This window comes from Papio anubis, chromosome 20, assembly GCF_008728515.1.
Source record: "Papio anubis isolate 15944 chromosome 20, Panubis1.0, whole genome shotgun sequence".
NCBI lineage: Eukaryota > Metazoa > Chordata > Mammalia > Primates > Cercopithecidae > Papio > Papio anubis.
Window position 1 is genome coordinate 7463819 of NC_044995.1, and position 19767 is coordinate 7483585.

Consider the following 19767-nt stretch of genomic DNA (forward strand, 5'->3'; position numbering starts at 1 on the left):
ATTGTCACAGTGCCAGTGAGAGACGCTTCTGTGATGCTCCTCAAAAACCAGAATGAGCTGAGCACGGTGGCTCACACCTGTAATCCCAGCACTTTGGGAGGCCGAGGTGGGTGGATCACCTGAGGTCGGGAGTTAGAGACCAGCCTGACCAACATGGTGAAACCCCGTCTCTACTAAAAATACAAAATTAGCTGCGCGTGGTAGTGCATGCCTGTAATCCCAGCTACTTGGGAGGCTGAGGCAGGAGAATCGCTTGAACCTGGAAGGCAGAGGTTATGGTGAGCTGAGATCATACCATTGCACTCCAGTCTGGTCAACAAGAATGAAACTCCACCTCAAAAAACAAAAACAAAACAAAACAAAACAAAAAAACCATGTATGGGGCAAAATCACAAAAGAGAATACAAAACTAGGAAGAGCCAAGACAGACAAGAGCAGACTCCTCATGTCTGCAGGGACATTTTCCTCACCCACAGACTCCAGGTTCCTGTAGTTCTCCAACATCACTTCCCTGTATAAAGCCCTCTGCGCAGGGTTCAGGCATTTCCACTCCGCCAATGAGAATTCTATAGCCACATCCCTGAAAGTCACGCGTCCCTAAAATGAAACACATTTCAACAAAACATTATGGAGGACGGAGTTATCACCTTCACAGGAAATGAGAAAAGAGAAAATAAGTATTTATTTGATCAAAGGCTGTTCTGGCAAAACCACGTTAAGGTGTTTTTGAATATTTTTTCCTCATAGTTGCATTTTATTATACTTTTCCTTCAAAGATTTTAAGATCCCATAAGTCACTATGGAAGTCTCGATCTTACGGAAAATATAAAAACTATATAAATAAAAAGGAAGCACAGGGCTAGGCATGGTGGTTCACACCTGTAATCTCAACACTTCAGGAAGACAAGGTGGGCAGATTATTTGAGGTCAAGGGTTCAAGACCAGCCTGGTCAACACGGTGAAAACCTATCTCTACTAAAAATATAAAAATTAGCCAGGCTTGGTGGCAGGCACCTGTAATTCCAGCTACACAGGAAGCTGAGGCAGGAGAATCACTAGAACCCAGGAGATGGAGGCTGTAGTGAGCCAAGTTGGCACCATTGCACTCCATCCTGGGCAACAGACTGATACTCCATCTCAAAAAAAAAAAAAAGGGGGGGGGGGGAAGCAAATATAGGGTTTTCTCTAGAGGTATGTCAGATATAATGTTCAACATACCAGGTGATATTAAGTCTCTAGATGAGCTAAGATACAAGTGCTGTTTCAGAGAGGACAAAGTCCAATGGCTTTGAAAGAAAAGTCCGAATCAAAAAACTATCATGATCGGTCAGGCACAGTGGCTCATGCCTATAATTCCAGCACTTTGGGAGGCCAAGGCGGGCACATCATGAGGTCAGGAGTTCGAGACCAGCCTAGGAACTTGCTGAAACCCCTTCTCTACTAAAAATACAAAACTTAGCTGGGCGTGGTGGGGGGTGCCTATAATCCCCGATACTCAGGAGGCTGTGGCCATAGAATTGCTTGAAACCAAGAGGCAGAGGTTGCAGTGAGCCGATATCATGCTATGCACTTCAGCCTGGGTGACAGAGCAATACTCCATCTCCAAAAAACTCAAAAAACAAAAAACTGTCACGATCACAGCAATAGCCATGACTAACATTCTTGAATGCTTCCTGTGTGCTATACATTCTTCTAAGTGCTTCCCATGTCTTAAGCCATAAAATAACATACTATCCCATGAAGATCTGTACTTGGAGACAGTTACATCACACACACTCTAGGACACTTGCCACAAATCAAACAGCTAAAAATATCAACATGAGCACCTGAATCCAGATGTCTGGGGTTCACATTTGAATATAAACACCTAAGTAACAGACACAGCTTTAAACTAAACTGACACAGGTTTATCCAGTGGAGAGAATGTGATAAAGGTCAAGGGTGAGAACATGGAGCATCCTACAAGGTCACTGAATAGACACATACAGGCGTGCAAATAATCCTCCACAATATTTCTTACTTTTTTTTTTTTTCTTTTTTTTGAGATGGAGCCTCACTATTGCACAGGCTGGAGTGCAGTGGCACAATCTTGGCTCACTGCAACCTCTGCCACCCAGGTTCAAGCAAGTCTCTTGCCTCAGTTTCCCCAGTAGGTGGGATTTGAGGCACCTGCCACCGCATCCATCTAATTTTTGTATATTTAGTAGAGAAGGGGTTTCACCACCTTAGCCAGGCTGGTCTTGAACCCCTGATGTTGTGATCCACCTGCCTCAGCCTTCCAAATAAAAAATACTTAAAATCATTACAATTATAAAAAATAAAACATATTGCAAATGAAAAATAGTTAAAATCATTACAATTATTATAAAAAATAAAACATATTACAAATGTTGTGTTTTCTATATAAACCATGGGCTTATCCATCCATGTATTCACGCACACACATCCCATCATGCCGTTACGCAGGTGGTGGCGCGCACCTCTAAACTCAGCTACTTGAGAGGCTGAGGCAACAGAATCACTGTAATCCAGGAGTCAGAGGCTATAGTGAAACGAAATCACACCACTGCACTCCTGCCTGGGCGACAGAGTGAGACACAACTCAAAAAATATTTAAAAATAAAGTTAAATCAATGATGTAATAAAGCCTATCACTGATGCCTATCTCCACTTTCCATTCCATTCCAAGTCATTAAAAGTGCAGAGTTTGGCCAACCACAGTGGCTCAGGCCTGTAATCCCAGCACTTTGGGAGGCCAAGGTGGATGAATCACAAGGTCAGGAGTTCGACCAGTCTGACCAGTATGGTGAAACCCCATCTCTACTAAAAATACAAAAAAATTAGCCAGGTGTGGCAGCAAATGCCTGTAATCCCAGATCCTCAGGAGGCTGAGGCAAAAGAATTGCTTAAAGCCAGAAGGCAGGGGTTGCAGGGAGCTGAGATCCCGCCACTGCAATCCAACCTGGGCAACAGAGTGAGACTCCACCTCAAAAAAGTGCAGAGTCCAGCTGGGCTGGCTGTCTCCCATCTGGAATGCCAGCAATTTGGGAGGCCAAGATGGGATGATCACTTGAGGCCAGGATATCAAGGCTATAGAGAGCTGTGATTGCACCACTGCACTCCAGCCTGGACAACAAAATAAAAATACAATGTAAAAAATAAGGCTGGACACGGTGGCACACACCTTTAATCCCAGCACTTTGGGAGTCTGAGACAGGCAGATCACGAGGTCAGGAGTTCGAGACCAGCCTAACCAACATGATGAAACCCCGTTTCAACTAAAAATACAAAAATTAGCTGGGTGTGGAGGTGCGTGCCTGTAGTCCCAGCAACTTGGGAGGCTGAGGCAGAAGAATTGCTTGAAACTGGGAGGTGGAGGTTGCAGTGAGCTGAGATCGTGCAATTGCACTCCAGCTTTAGTGACTGAGCGAGACTCCATCTTAATGCAAATAAATAAATACATATATACATTCATTCATACATACATACATAGATATATATAGTGACCCATGCCTATCCTTCAGGCTCTTCGGGAGGCTAAAGCAGGGATTAGTTGAGCCCAGGAGTTTGAGGCTGCTGTAAACTCTGAAATGCGCCATTGTACTCCAGAATTAAGCCACAGAGCAACATCTTCTCTCCTCTCTCTTTTTTCTTTTGAGACAGAGTTTCACTCTGTCTCCAAGGCTGGAGTGCAGGGGCACAATTTCAGCGTTCAGTAACCTCCACCTGCTGGGTTTAACTGGTTCTCCTGCCTCAGCCTCCTGAGTAGCTGTGATTACCGGCATGCACAACCACACTCAGGTAATTTTTTTTTTTTTGAGGCAGAGTCTCACTCTGTCACCCACACTGGAGTGCAGTGGCACGATCTCGGCTCACTGCAAGCTCCGTCTCCCGGGTTCACGCCATTCTCCCGCCTCAGCCTCCTGAGTAGCTGGGACTACAGGTGCCCACCACCACGCCCAGCTATTTTTTTGTATTTTTAGTAGAGACAGGGTTTCACCGTGTTAGCCAGGATGGTCTTGATCTTCTGACCTCGTGATCCGTCCACCTTGGCCTCCCAAAGTGCTGGGATTACAGACGTGAGCCACCGCACCCGGCCTCACCCAGGTAATTTTTGTACTTTTAGTAGAGGTGGGGTTTCACCGTGTTGGCTAGGCTGGTCTCGAACTTCTGACCTCAAGTGATCTACCTGTCTTGGCATCCCAAAGTGCTGGGATTACAGGTGTGAGCCACCATACCTGGACCAACATCTTGTCTCTTAAAAAAAAAAAAAAATTGGAGAAAGAGACATGTTGATCTACTCGTGTGGCTTCAAATGCATTACCAAATCAGATACGAAATATCTCCCCTTATTTGTCTCCTTTTCCAGAATTTACCAGATATCTGTGCACATTAACATATGTATTTCATATGTAGTTTCTCTGAGCTGACATCCAGATGTGGTCCCTGAACCATCCAGGCTGCCCAGCAGCACTGACGTCTATGGGCCCACACTCCATGTTTATCCATGTCTGGGTGTGAGCCCTTCCCAGGACCGTGCCCAGTGGAGCCTCTTCCCAAGTTCATGTCACTGGGTCACAGGAGATGAAATCTCAGTGCAGATGACAGGAACTGAGGGCAGGCATGGGTGAGTGCGAGCAAACCTGTCAGGCAAAATGCTTCAGACTCAGAAAAGACTGGCTACTACAATACCTGGCATTTCAGAAAGGAAAGAGACAGATTAATCCCCAGAGGAACATCACTTCACCTGAGGAAGAGCCATGCCTGGCTCCTTTCCTTTCCTCTTCTCAGCTGCTTGCTCACGTAACATGAGTCTTTAGAAATCAATCCTGTATGTGAAAAAAAGACTTCATGTTAGAAATGACTCACTCCCTTCCCGTGACAAAAACACATGAACAGGGGAGACCTCACCCTGTAGAAAGATGGTCCCCCACTGCCCACTGCACCAGAGACCATGCAGAGATAAGAAAGCCCCACAGGAAGACCTATAAGTGTATGTTTGACCCCGGTCTTCAGATCTCACTCCCCTCCTGGAGAAACCCCCACACATGAGGCAGCAGGGGGAACTGGGCTGGACTGATCTCCCCTTCAGGATACAGACCCATCCCTGACCAAACCCCATCCAGAGGACAGTCCCTCATCTCTCTGTGGATCACAGGCTGAGCTCAGCCCTCAGAAATGGAGGACACAGAGCTTCGATGCTCAATGCTGCACACAGATGACAAGCACCTGGGCCACTGCAGCTATTACTGAGGGTGGACTCCAGCCCTTCAGAATAAAAATCCCTGCTAGAGCAGCACAAATGCTCTATTTGTAAAATGCTCTGCAGTCTAATGTGAAGCCACGGTTGAGCTCCACTCAGAGGGGCGAGCCCAGCACAGCCCCACGTTCTGGTTCTGCTCTTCCCTTGGGGCCTTGTTCTCACTAGGATCCAAATAGCGGATGGCAAAGGCACAAAAATAATCAAATAGAACAGACAATGTGGACCCGGGGTAGGGCGAAGGCTCACCTGTGTGTAAGGAAAATGAATTTAGGGCCCCAAATCACTAAGCAAAAGGGAAAAGTCAAGCTGGGAACTGCTTAGGGAACAAGACTCCCCTTCTATTCAAAGTCACCCCTCTGCTCCCTGACATAGATGCATATCTGAGGACCTCCTTTGAAAGGCTAATCAGAAACTCAAAAGAAGGACCCAGCAGTGGCTCAGGACTGTCTGTCATCCCAGCACTGTGGGAGGCCAAGGCTGGCAGATCACTTGGGGTCAAGAGGTCAACACCAGCTCAGCCAACATGGTGAAACCCCAACTCTATTAAAAATACAAAAATGATCCAGGCATCTACTTGGGAAGCTGAGGCAGGAGAATCACTTGAACCCAGGAGGCAGAGGTTGCAGTGAGCCGATATTGTGCCACGGCACTCCAGCCTGGGTGACAAAACGAGACTTTATTTCAAAAAAAAAGGAAACTCAAAAGATTGCAACTATTTGTGCCTCAGTTCTCTGTGACCTGGAAGCCCCCGCCCTGCTTCAAGTCTTCCTGCCTTTGTTTAAAGTTGCCCCTCCATACAGACCAAACCAATGTACTTCTTACATATATTGACTGATGCCTCATGTCTCCAAAATATGTGTAAAATGAAGCTCTGCCCTGACCACCTCGGGCAAAATAAACTTTCTAAATTAACTGAGATCTGTGTAAGATTTTCTGGTTTCACAGCTGCAATGTCAAATGGGGGGCTGTGGGAGATCACAAAGGAAACCCGGAGAAGATGATATCAGAACAGGGACCTAGGAAAGAAAGGCTGCTTGTCACTTGCAGCTGAGGGGCAGAGAGCCCTAGACAGAGGGACAGCTCCAGTGAAGCCCCTGAGACAGGAGCAACCTCAGCCCCAGGAAAAGGAAAGCGATCCATGTGGCTGGAGCAGTGGAAGAGAGGAGGGCACAGGTAGATGAGGTCAGAGAGGTCCTGGGGGGGCACAGACCCATAGGGACATGGTCTTCAAACATTTTCTCCCACAACCCAAAAGAATTTAGAAAGTCGATGGTGATCCCTGCTATGCGGGGTTCTGAGGCAGAAGAATCCCTTGAAGCCAGGAGACAGAGGTTGCAGTGAGCTGAGATCGTGCCATTGTACTCCAGCCTGGGACACAAGAGTGAAAATGTGTCTCAAAAAAACCAAACAAACAAAAAAGGAAGTTATGTATCTTCTCACTCCTTTCACGTATACATGTAAGTTTCTCTTTATAATTTACAACACTTATAAATAATGTAACTTATTTCCCATATTTAAAACACATGCTGTCAAGTTCAGCTAAGTTTCCAGAAGTACACAGTCACTCTCTTCTGAGCTGTGCAGACTGTAAGGGAATGTTCGGGGGTTTAGCACATCACTTATGGACACCTGAAGGTGAGGATGCCCGTTTGATGTCCCAGGAGAGAGCTGAGGAGACAATTGGACACAGGATTGTAGGGCTCAGTGGCGAGGCCTGCAGGGGACATGGAGTCGTGTAGGTGGGTTAAAGCTCTGAGATGATAAGGCTCAAGGTGATTTGACTAATCCCCTGTTTTTGCTCATCTTGTGTTTTTTTGTTTGTTTGTTTGTTTTAACATTTGGATAACTGGAACCCATTTAAAATTCGAGTTAAAACTGAGCACCCTAATTCTGTACATATCTCTCATTCTCCAATTCTCTCTCTAGTTCTTGTTTTCTTTTCTTTTTCCCTGGGATTCTGCTCCTCATTTTGTAACCCTCTCCTCTCCTGCTATTTTTCCCCTTCTTCCCTCTATTCCTTCTCTTCCACCTCTTGTGCTCCATCCTCACAACTTATTTAACCTCTTTTTTTTTCTTTTTTTTTTTTGAGACCGAGTTTTGCTATTGTTGCCCAGGGTGGAGTGCAATGGTGAGATCTCGGCTCACCGCAACCTCAGCCTCTCAAGTTCAAGTGATTCTCCTGCCTCAGACTCCCTAGTAGCTAGGATTACAGGCATGTGCAACCGCGCCTGGCTAATTTTGTATTTTTAGTAGAGACGTGGTTTTTTCCATGTTGGTCAGGCTGGTCTCGAACTCTGGACCTCAGGTGATCCGCCCACCTCAGTCTCCCATAGTGCTGAGATTACAGGCATGAGCCACCGCGCCCAGTCCTTATTTAACCTCTTGTTGCTCCTTCTCCCCAATATGATCGTCCTCAATCTCTATATATTACCACCTCTTCTCTTATCTCTGCGTCTCCTCTGCTTTCCCTGTTAAATTCTCTCTTCCCTGTTACACCCCCCGTCCCCACTCTCTAGCACCCCAGATCCCCAGGTGTCCTCCCTGCTGTGGTTCTCCCTCTGTTCTCCTTGCCACCAGCACCACTCTGCTCTATCTGCCCTGGCTTCAAATCCCTCCTCCTCTCCCTCACTCTGGTGAGCCTCCCTCTTTGTTGCCCCTCTCCCTATCTTGCTGTCCTTCATCTCTGTACAGCTAGCTTTTCTCTACATTTCTCCAGTTGCTTTTCTCTTCCCGCTATCTTTTTTTTTCTTTCACTTTTGCTGTCTCTTGGCTAATCCCTCACCCATCCTCTACTTTGCCATCTGTTATGGACCTTTCTCCTTCTTCTTTTCTCTGTCTCTGGTTTTCTACTGCTCTCTCAGTCCCTCTCTCTGTCTCCTGATCCCTTTGGCCCACACAATCACAGGAGGGTTTGGAGTAAGACGCCTGCATTCCAGAGAAACGCATTTTCCAGGGGGTGGAGCTGGGCAGGCAAGAACACCAGGTGTCATAGGACAAGCCCCTGGGACCTCCCCAACCCTGGCTCAGGGGAAGCGGTGACTGCGGAGGAAAGACTTGGGGAGCAGCAGGGTCCAGCATGAGGAGGGACGTGGGGGGCTGAAAGCGCCTTAAGACAAGGGTTGGGGCCGGGCGCGGTGGCTCAAGCCTGTAATCCCAGCACTTTGGGAGGCCGAGACGGGTGGATCACGAGGTCAGGAGATCGAGACCATCCTGGCTAACACGGTGAAACCCCGTCTCTACTAAAAAATACAAAAAACTAGCCGGGCGAGGTGGCGGGCGCCTGTAGTCCCAGCTACTTAGGAGGCTGAGGCAGGAGAATGGCGTGAACCCGGGAGGCGGAGCTTGCAGTGAGCTGAGATCCGGCCACTGCACTCCAGCCTGGGCGACAGAGCGAGACTCCGTCTCAAAAAAAAAAAAAAAAAAAAAAAAAAAAAGACAAGGGTTGGACCTGCAGGATCCCAGGACCAGGCAGAGGACGAAGCACCCCGGGACTGGGGCCGCGGTGCTGTGCTCCAGGGGCCGACTGGGGCGAGGCTGGGCAGCGCACAGGGCGGGAATCCACCTCGCGCCTGAGGACTTTAAAAATCATGGGGCGGGAGGAGTCAGAACAAGGTTTTGAGGCGAAAATTATGGCATAGGAAGTGTATACATTGCCCTATAGCAGAAAGACCGGGACGGGAACAGCCTCCGGGCGACTTCAAACCCAAAAGGAAGCAACTTCCGGACTCTTACGGAGACGTCTCCATTTGTTCTGGGTGAAGGAAGACAGGCGAGAATTTCCAGGTCCGTGGGGACCCCACGTCCCAGGGACAGAAACCCTGGGGACCTGGGAAGCCAGTGAATACAAGACAGAGCCAAACTCAGCTCCCCGGTAGGACCTTCACCTCACGCGATCCGCTTCCGGGTTTGCGCGCGCAGGACAGAAACCAGGCTTGGGCGGGGCCCGCGAGCAAGTTAACGGAGCCTGGGCGGGGTAGGGGCGGGGCGTGCGGCGGAGAGACCTTGCCCTGTAGAGGCGGCGGAGGGCGGGCCAGGGGCGGGACCTGTGCGTCTCTCTGCCTGGCACCCAGAGCCTGTTTTTCGGGTTTTTGGAAGCGAGAGCGGCCAGGAAGGTTGAGGCATGATTCAAAAGCCCTGGAATTGTCTGGAACGGGGATGCAAACTAGAATGTGAAATGCAAAGCCCTGTCTGGGCGGAATGTACGATTTCATGCTGACGACCCACAGAACAGAATAGAAATCCTCTCCCTTTCTATTCTGCATTCACTCAGGAGGGAGGGTCCACCCTGTGCTCAGCTTCAGAGACTTCCCTAGGGCCTCCGCCTGGGATGCGGGACGGAGTGCTCAGGCCAGGGAGAAGAGAGGTCACCACCTGCTGCTTAAACACAGCAGGGATGCAGGCACCAGACAGAAGCCTGAGGTCTCAGCTACTCAGGAAGCAGCCGCGGGAGAATCCCTGAACCTGGGGGTCCAGGCCAGCCTGGGCGACTAAGTAACACCCCTCCCGGAGGACTCCCTTCTCTGTCTCTCTCTTGCCCTTTTCTTTTCCTTTCCTTTTTTTCTGTTTTGATGGAGTCTCGCTCTGTCGCCCAGGCTGGAGTGCAGTGGCAAGATTTTGGCTCACTGCAAGCTCCGCCTCCCAGGTTCACACCGTTCTCCTGCCTCAGCCTTTCGAATAACTGGAACTACAGGCGCCCGCCATGATGCCCAGCTAATTTTTTGTATTTTTAGTAGAGACGGGTTTCACTGTGTTAGCCAGGATGGTCTTGATCTCCTGACCTCGTGATCCACCCGCCTCAGCTTCCCAAAGTGCTGGGATTACAGGGGTGAGCCACCGCACCCCGCTTTTTTTTTCTTTTCTAGCCCTTTTTAAATAAAATTTTTGATGGTGTGACATAGGCATCCAACATTACTCTTTTCCATGTGGTTATCCAGTTAGTTGTCCCAGCACATTTGTGAAAGAAATCTATTACTTTCTCTTTTTTTACTTTTTTCTTTCCTTTTATTTTTGAGACAGAGTATTTCTCTGTGGCTCGTGCTGGGGTGCAGTTGCGAGTTCATGGTTCACTGCAGCCTCTGCCTCCTGAGTGGAAGCTATTCTGCCTCAGCCTTTGGATAGCTGCTATTACAAGCGCACACGGCCACACCCAACTAATTTTTGTATTTTTGGTAGAGACGGGGTTTCACCATGTTGGCCAGGCTGGTCTGGAACTCCTGACTTCAGTGATCCACCTGCCTGCTGGGATTACACTCATGAGTCACCATGTCTGGCCCAGGAAATATTCTTTACTTTACTTTTTAAATGTGAGAAAATATAATTGAAAAACCAAGAGAATTCCCCCAAATGATAAATCATTTCTACGACGATAATAGAGAAAGAAAGAGAAACTATTTTATTAATAAGCTTTAGAGCAGAATGTGGTGGGAAATAGAGGCAAACAGCTAAGAGGTTGAAAAGAGAGAAACTTCAGTATTCTAAACAACCCATTAAGTACATGTTTTAAAGATAAACACTAATCAGTCTTCAGGGACTGAAGCCCTTGGTTCACACAGTTCATCCTGGCTGTACTTCGTAATGGAGGTGAGAATCTCTGTCAGCTAATTAGCTTCATCCCAAGGGAAGGGGAGAAACCCTAACACTAACCCTAATACAAAAATTAGCTGGGCGTGGTGGCAGGCGCCTGTAATTTTTCTGTATATTTAGTAGAGACAAGGTTTTGCCAAGCTGGCCAGGCTGGTTTTGAACTCCTGACCTCAAGTGATCCACCCACCTCGGCCTCCCAAACTGTTGGGATTACAGGCTTGAGCCACCAGGGTCAGCCAGGAAAACTCTTAGAAGTTGCGCCTGCATTCCACTAGACTCAGGTTGCAGGACCACATTCCTCTCAAGGCTCAGAATTATTTAAAGGTCCAAAGCTTTAAATTGGAATCATTTGATGTTTGAATTATTTAATTTCCTACTGAGACACAGGTATTATCTATCTGGTTGTATGCATTTTTTTTTTTTTTTTTTGAGACGGAGTCTCACTTTGTCACCCAGGCTGCAGCGCAGTGGCGCAATCTCAGCTCACTGCAACCTCTGCCTCCCAGGTTCAAGCAATTCTCCTGCCTCAGCCTCCGGAGAAGCTGGGATTACAGCCGCCCGCCACCACGCCCAGCTAATTTTTGTATTTTTAGTAGAGATTCACCATGTTGGTCAGGCTGGTCTCAAACCCCTGACTTCATGATCAGGGGAATCACGAGATTGTGCCACTGTACTCCAGCCTGGGCGACAGAGCGAGACTCCGTCTCAAAAAAAAAAAAAAAAGAACTGACTTACAGTGTTGAAGGGTGAAATTAATTATGATGTCACAGATACAGTTAGGTAACACCAGGCAATACAGCAATTTTATATATATGCATTGCCCTTAGTTATCTAGTTAACTGTGCATAAAATATAAAATATAGAATGTGTACTGGGAAAATTTATAAACGGAGATCACAGAAAACATTGTATAAAACAAATTGCACAATAAAAACATAAAAAGCAAGATATAGGCTCTCTGGTCTGAATGATCATATTGGCCAACAGCGATGTTCAGAGTTCTTATTGTCCAATAGGATGTTCCTGAAGATAGTGCCTTTGAGAGAATTTGGTCACGGGTGTTGACTACATGTGAATAGGACTAGCGCTTTTATTTTTATTATTTATTTATTTATTTACTTTCTGAGACAGAGTTTCCCTCTTGTTGCCCAGGCTGGAGTGCAGTGGTGCAATCATGGCTCACCACAACCTTTGTCTCCTGGGTTCATGCAATTCTCCTGCCTCAGCCTCCCAAGTAGCTGAGATTACAGACATGCGCCACCACACCCAGCTAATTTTGTATTTTTTGTAAAGATGGAGTTTCTCTATTTTGGTCAGGCTGGTCTCGAACCCCCAACCTCAGGTGATTCACCCGCATCAGCCTTCCAAAGTGCTGGAATTACAAGTGCGAGCCACTGTGCACAGCCAGGACTACCGCTTTTATAAAGAGAGACATTAAAGAGCTGATTGCTATTTCTTGTTTGTTTTTGTTTTTGAGATCAAGTCATGCTCTATCACTCAGGCTGGAGTGTAGTGGCATGATTCTCCCGTCTAAAGAGATTCTCGGGCCGGGCGCGGTGGCTCAAGCCTGTAATCCCAGCACTTTGGGAGGCCGAGACGGGCGGATCACGAGGTCAGGAGATCGAGACCATCCTGGCTAACGCGGTGAAACCCTGTCTCTACTAAAAAAAAAAAAAAAAAAAAAAGAGATTCTCCTGCTTCGGCCTCCTGAGTAGATGTGACTACAGACGCATGCCACCATCCTTGGCTAATTTTTTAATTTTCTTTTTTTTTTTTTTTTTTGGCGGGGGGAGACAGTCTCACTCTGTCACCCAGGCCGGAGTGCCATGGTGCGATCGTGGCTCACTGCAACCTCGGCTTCCCAACCAGGTCTAAGTAATTCTCCTGCCTCAGCCTCTGGAATAGCTGAAATTAGAAGCATGCGCCATCACGCCCGGTGAATTTTTGTACTTTGGTAGAGACAGGGTCTCACCATGTAGGCCAGGCTGGTCTCGAACTTCTGACCTTAAGTGCTCCCAAAGTGCTGGGATTACAGGCATGAGCCACCACGCTGGGCTTTGACGTTCCTTTCTCTCTCCTTTTTTTTTTTCAGATGGAGTCTAGCTCTGTTGCCTAAGCTGGCATGCTGTGGCGCAATCTCGGTTCACTGCAACCTCTGCCTCCGGGGTTCAAACAATTGTCCTGCCTCAGCCTCCTGAGTAGGTGGGATTACAGGTATCTGCCATCACGTCCAGCTAATTTTTGTATTTCTTTAGTACAGATGGGGTTTCACTGTGTTGGCCAGGCTGGTCTCAAACTCCTGACCTCGTGATCCATGCACCTAGGCCTCCCAAAGTGTTAGGATTACAGGCGTGAGCCACAGCGCCCTGAAGTCCCTTTAAAAAACTACTATGGGCTTGGCATGGTCGGGCGGATCACCTGAGGTCGGGAATTAGAGAGCAGCTTGGGCCAATATGAAGAAACTCCATCTCTACTAAAAACACAAAATTAGGCCGGGCGCGGTGGCTCAAGCCTGTAATCCCAGCACTTTGGGAGGCCGAGGCGGGCGGATCACGAGGTCAGGAGATCGAGACCATCCTGGCTAACATGGTGAAACCCCGTCTCTACTAAAAATACAAAAAACTAGCCGGGCGTGGTGGCGGGCGCCTGTAGTCCCAGCTACTCGGAGGCTGAGGCGGGAGAATGGCGTGAACCCGGGAGGTGGAGCTTGCAGTAAGCCGAGATCGCGCCACTGCACTCCAGCCTGGGCGACAGAGCGAGACTCCGTCTCAAAAAAAAAAAAAAAACAAAAAAAAAAAACACAAAATTAGCCAGGCGTGGTGGTGCACGCCTGTAATCCCAGCTACTCAGGAGGCTGAGGCAGTAGAATCGCTTGAAACCACGAAGCGGAGGTTGTGGTGATCTGAGATCATGCCATCCCACTCCAGCCTGGGCAACAAAAGCAAAACTCCCTCTCTTAAAAAAAAAAAAAGAAAAGAAAAGAAAAAAAAAGGGCTATGTAGGCCAGACGCGGTGGCTCATCCCTGTAATCCCACCTGTAATCCCAGTGATTTGGGAGGCCAAGGCAGGAGGATCCTTTGAGCCCAGGATTTTGAGACCAGCCTGGGAAACATAGTGAAACCCGATTTCTACAAAAAACAAAAACAAAAACAAAAACAAAACCAAAAACTAGCCGGGCTTGGTGGCTCATGCCTCTGGTCCAAGCTACTGAGAAGACTGAGGTAGGAGGATCACTTGAGCCCAAGAGGTCGAGGCTGCAGTTAGAGGAGGTCAGGCCACTGCACTCCAGCCTGGGTGATAGAGTCAGACCCTGTCTCAAAATATTGATTAATTAATTCAATTAAAAGTATTATGTAATAACAGTGACTATTTTCCCACTTCACTGCCCCATGTCTTACCCCATCCTAGGAAAGGGGAAGGCAGTGATTGACAACTGAATTAGTCACTTCAACCTAGCTGAATAGGGATTCCAAGTGGAATATAACCTCTTATGCCAAGATTTAATAGAATATACATGTCTTTTTTTTTTTTTTTGAGACAGAGTTTCTCTCTTGTTGCCCAGGCTGGACTGCAATGGCACGATCTTGGCTCACCACAACCTCCGCCTCCCAGATTCAAGCGACTCTCTTGCCTCAGCCTCCCCAGTAGCTGAGATTACAGGCATGTGCCACCACGCCCGGCTAATTTTGTATTTTTAGTAGAGACAGGGTTTCTCCATGTTGGTTAGACTGGTCTCAAACTCCCGACCTTAGGTATCCGTCCACCTCGGCCTCCCAAAGTGCTGGAATTATGGGGGCGTGAGCCACCGAGCCCGGCCCATACACATCTTACAGATATGAATTTTAAAATTCTCAATCTTATCTGTATAATTTAAACAAGTTTTTAGTTATTAGATTATATACACAGAAGTCAACATGTCACAACTAATCATATCCAATGAACTCACCCACTCACCTGAGCCCAAAGTCTCTCACCCTTTTTTTTATTTTGAGACTGCAGTACAGTTGCATGATCTCAGATCACTGCAGCCTGGACCCCCTGGGCTCAAGTCATCCTCCCAGCTCGGCCTCCAGAGCAGCTGGGAGTACAGGTGCACACCATTAAGCCCGGTTATTTACTTATTTTTTTTGGCAGAGATGGGGGGGGGGTCTCACTATGTTGCCCAGGCTGGTCTTGAACTCCTGGACTCAAGCAATCCCCTTGCCTCAGTCTCCTAAAGTGAGGAGATTACAGGCGTGAGCCACTGTGCCCAGCCCCTCTTTCTTCGTTACTGTGCTTCCCTCCCTAATTCTGTACATATCTCTCATTCTCCCCTTCTCTCTCTAGCTTTCGTTTTCTTTTCTTTCTCCCTGGGATTCTGCTGCTCATTTTGTACCCCTCTCCTCTTCTGCTGTTTATCCCCTTCTTCCCTCTATTCCTTCTCTTCCACCTCTTCTGCTCCATCCTCGCAACTTTTTTAACCTCTTGTTGCTCCTTCTCCCCAATCTTTAGATCGTCCTCAATCTCCGTCTATTTCTGCCTCTTCTCCCATCTCTGCGCCTCCTCTGATCTCCTTGTTAAATTCTCTCTTCCCTGATATACTCCCCTGTCCCCACTCTGTGGCACCTCAGATCCCCAGGTGTCCTCCCTTCTGTGGTTCTCCCTCGGTTCTCCTTGACACAAGCACCACTCTGCTCTGTTGCCTTGGCTCCAAATGCCTCCCTCTCTCCCTCACTCTGATGAGCCTCCCTCTTTGCTGCCACTCCCTCTACCTTGCCGTCCTTCATCTCTCTGTACATCTAGCTTTTCTCTACATTTCTCCAGTTGCTTTCCTCCTCCTGCTTTCTTACTTTTTTTCTTTTTTTTTTTCACTTTTGCCATCTCTTGGCATATCCCTCACCAATCCGCTATTTTGCCATCTGTTCTGGGCCTTTCTTATTCTTCTTTTCTCTGTCTCAGGTTTTCTACTGCTCCCTGTCTGTCTCCTGATCCCTTTGGCCCACACAATCACAGGAGGGTTTGGAGTAAGACGCCTGCATCCCGGAGGAGCGCATTTTCCAGGGGCTGGAGCTCGGCAGGCCAGAAGATCCCACGTCACAGGACAGGCCCCTGGGACCTCCCCAATGCGGGTTCAGTGAAAGCTGTGACGGCGGAGGGGAGACCTGGTGAGCAGCAGGCCCTGGCAGGAGGAGGGAGGTGGGGAGGGGGTTACGCACCTTAGGACAAGGTTAGGTTCTGCAGGATCCCAGGACCCGGAAGAGGACTGGACCTACCCGGGACTGGGGCCGCAGCGCGGCGCTCCAGGGGCCAACGAAGAGGAGGCTAAGAGGCGCCCCCTGGGCAAGAATCCACCTCCCGGGTGAGGACTTTAAAAAGCGCGGGGCAGGAGGAGTCAGAACAAGGTTTTGAGCAGGAAAACTACGCAACAGGAAGTGTATACATTGCCCTATAGCAGAAAGAACGGTGACGGGACCAGCCTCAGGGCGACTTTAAACCCAAAAGGAAGCGACCCCGGGGTCTCACGGGGATGTCTCAATTTGCTCTGGGCGAAGGAAGACGGGCGAGAATTTACAGGTCTGGGAGGACCCCACTTCCCAGGGTGGGAAGTGCTGGGGACCTAGGAAGAGGAGACTTGGCCGGGCGCGGTGGCTCAAGCCTGTAATCCCAGCACTTTGGGAGGCCGAGACGGGCGGATCACGAGGTCAGGAGATCGAGACCATCCTGGCTAACATGGTGAAACCCCGTCTCTATTAAGAAATACAAAAAACTAGCCGGGCGAGGTGGCGGGCGTGTGTAGTCCCAGCTACTCGGGAGGCTGAGGCCGGAGAATGGCGTGAACCCGGGAGGCGGAGCTTGCAGTGAGCTGAGATCCGGCCACTGCACAGAGCGAGACTCCGTCTCAAAAAAAAAAAAAAAAAAAAAAAAAAAAAAGAGGAGACTTAATACAACACAGAGCAACACTCACCGCGCGACGTGACCGTCTCTCCACCCGATCCGCTTCCGGGTTAGCGTTAATCTGCGCGCGCAGGACAGAAGCCAGGCCTGGGCGGGAGGCCGGAGGAGGTGGGCGGGGCCTGGGCGAGGTAGGGGCTGGGGGAGAGGCGGAGAGACTCCCTCCTTTAGAATCGGCAGAGGGCGGGGCCGGGGCAGGTCCTGCGCATCTCTTAGCCTCGCTCCCAGCGTCTCTGTCTTCAGGTTGTGGAGGCGAGAGGGCCAGAAAGTCTGAGGAATGATTCAAAAGCCCTGGAACTGTCTGGAACAGGGATGCAAACTAGAATATGAAATGCAAAGCCCTGCCTGGGCGGCACGTAGGATGTCATGGTGACGGCCCCCAGAGCAGAATAGAAATCCTCTCCCTTTCTATTGTCCATCCACTCGGGAGGGAGAGTCTATCCTGTGCTCAGCTTCAGAGACTTCCCTAAAGCCACCGCCTGGGGTGCTGGACGGAGTGCTCAGGCCAGGGAGGAGTGAGGTCACCACCTGCTGCTTAAACACAGCAGAGGCGCGGGGGTGGGAGCCTGAGGTCCCAGCTGCTCACGAAGCAGAGGCAGGAGAATCGCTGAGCCTGGGGTTCCAAGCCAGCCTCGGCGACAAGTAACACCCACTGCCACAGGTCTCCCTTCCTTGTCTCTCTCTCTTTTTTAAAAAAACTTTTTAAAATTTTTGATGGTGTGACAAAGGGATCCAACATTATTCTTTTCCATGTGGATATCGAGTTGGTTGTCCTGGCACATTTGTAGAAGAGATCAATTACTTTCTTTTTTATTATTATTATTTACTTTTTTCTTTCTCTGTTTTTTATTTTCTTTTTCTTTTCCTTTCTTTTTTTTTGGTGTGTGTGTGAGTGTGTGTGTGTGTGTGTGTGTGTGTGTGTGTGAGAGAGACAGAGTATTTCTCTGTCGCCCAGGCTGGAGTACAGTGGCGAGATCTCGACTCAATGCAGCCTCTGCTTCCTGGGTTCAAGTGATTCTCCTATCTCAGCCTCGGGAGCAGCTGGCATTACAGGCGCGCGCCACTATGCCCGGCTAATTTTTGTATTTTTCGTAGAGACGGGGTTCACCATGTTGACCAAGCCGGTATCGAACTCCTCACTTCAAGTTATTTGCTTGCCTCAGCCTCCCAAAGTGCTGGGATTACAGGCATGAGCCAACATGCCTGGCCCAAGAAATATTCTTTACTTCGCTTTTTAGATGTTGACAAAGTATAATTGAAAACTAAAAACTCTTCTCCCAAATGAGAAATCATCTCCACGACGATAACAGAGAAAGAAATGAAAACAATTTTATTAATAAATAAGCCTTAGACCAGAATGTGATGGGAAATAGAGGCAAACAGCTAAGAGGTTGAAAAGAGAGAAAGAAACTTCACTGTTCTATAAAACCCATTAAGTAGAAGAGGCCTGTTTGCAGGCTAGGTCGGACTAATGGCATTCTAATTACTCAGGCTCAGCTCACAGGCTCCAATAGTTTCTCTGATACTTAAGCCCAATTAAACTTTGATACTCTTACTACAGAACAAATAACAAATGTGGGTATGAGAACTGGGATAAATTACGTGCCCCAGGCCAAGCTCCTGTTTCTTTTACCATGGTTAAATAAGGTCACACTGAATCATACTCTGATTTTTCAGCTAAATTACAAGATGCTGTTGAAAAATCTGTCTCTGATGAGCATGCTCAAGGTATTCTCCTTCGTATGTTAGCTTTTGAAAATGTGAACCATTAGTGTAAAATGGCTATGCATTCTGTCCAATGACAAAATTTACCTGATCACGAGGTGTTGCCTGTATATATTAAAGCTTGTGAAGGCATTGAATGAGACACCCACAAGGCTATTCTGTGGGCACGGGCTATGAAGGACACCAACCAAACTGGTCCCACTAATTCTTTTCTTGGAGCCCAGACAGTCCAGGACCATATATATGCTAATTCTTCTCTCTTCAAACCTCCAGAGTTACCTAATGGCTCTGGGACCAAACTACAATTTACCTATAATTCTTCAGGCCCTCCCCCATCCACTTCAGCCCCTCACCCTCCTGTCATTTTGGTTCCTCACCCGGTCCCTTTGTCATCCACTCAGACTACTTCTCTGTACCTTCTTCACACATTTACACCTGTAATTACCAGCATACTTCTAATTCTTTTCTAATTGCGGTAAACTTGGTCATACTTGAAAAAATTGCACTGTTAAAAACAAAAGCTGCTAACCTCAACAAACACAGCCAAATGCTGCTGCTAGTGTTTGCCCGTGTCACAAAGGTAAACATTGGGCAAATAATTGCTGCTCTAAGTATGATATAGATGGAAACCCCCACCACAACACCAGGGAAATGGGGAGCAGGGCCGGCCACAGGCCCCAATGTCAAATAGGATGCTTCAGACTCAGACCAAAGTTGCGTTTCTGCTTCAGGCGGTCCCAATGCAACCCCCAGCACAAACAAATTTACCTACAGCCAACCCAAATAGGTCTCAGCCTCTCCTTTTGTCTCAATACAATGCTTGTCCACCTCCACGGTAGGGGGCAGGAAGGTCAATCTCTGTAGTACTATTCCTCTACATTTACTACGTAACTCTTTGCCTTTAATTGTCCCCATAAGGGTCACTGGCCCTTTACCTCAAGGTTCAGTAGGCCTGGTGTTAGGTAGGGCATCCACCTCTGCTAAAGGAATCACCATTCATACTGGTCTCATTAATTCTGATTCCATTGATGAGATTAAATTAATCGTATCTGCCAAGGCTCCTGTTTCCATTCCGGCCAGCTTTTACTATCTAATATCATTTAAAACAAAGGAAATAAGACACGTGGCCCTAGGATTGGCTCAGGTGGTGAAAAGGCCGCTTATTGGATTAATATAATTTTTAAACAGCAGCCCACCTGTTTGGGTGAAGGAGAAAGGACAAGATGGAGGAAGGTGAACAAGAAGGCATAATCCATGTTGCTTCC

General features: G+C 48.1%; 1 protein-coding gene across 1 annotated transcript in view; it reads right to left on the reverse strand.

Annotated features, from left to right (window-relative positions):
• LOC101014050 (zinc finger protein 600) overlaps window positions 1-19767 on the reverse strand; it is a 219897-nt gene that overhangs the window by 8613 nt on the left and 191517 nt on the right. Inside the window, exon 4 of the mRNA XM_031660186.1 lies at window positions 471-597. Within this exon, the coding sequence (XP_031516046.1) occupies window positions 471-597 (127 nt within the window). The remainder of the gene's footprint in view (window positions 1-470; window positions 598-19767) is intronic.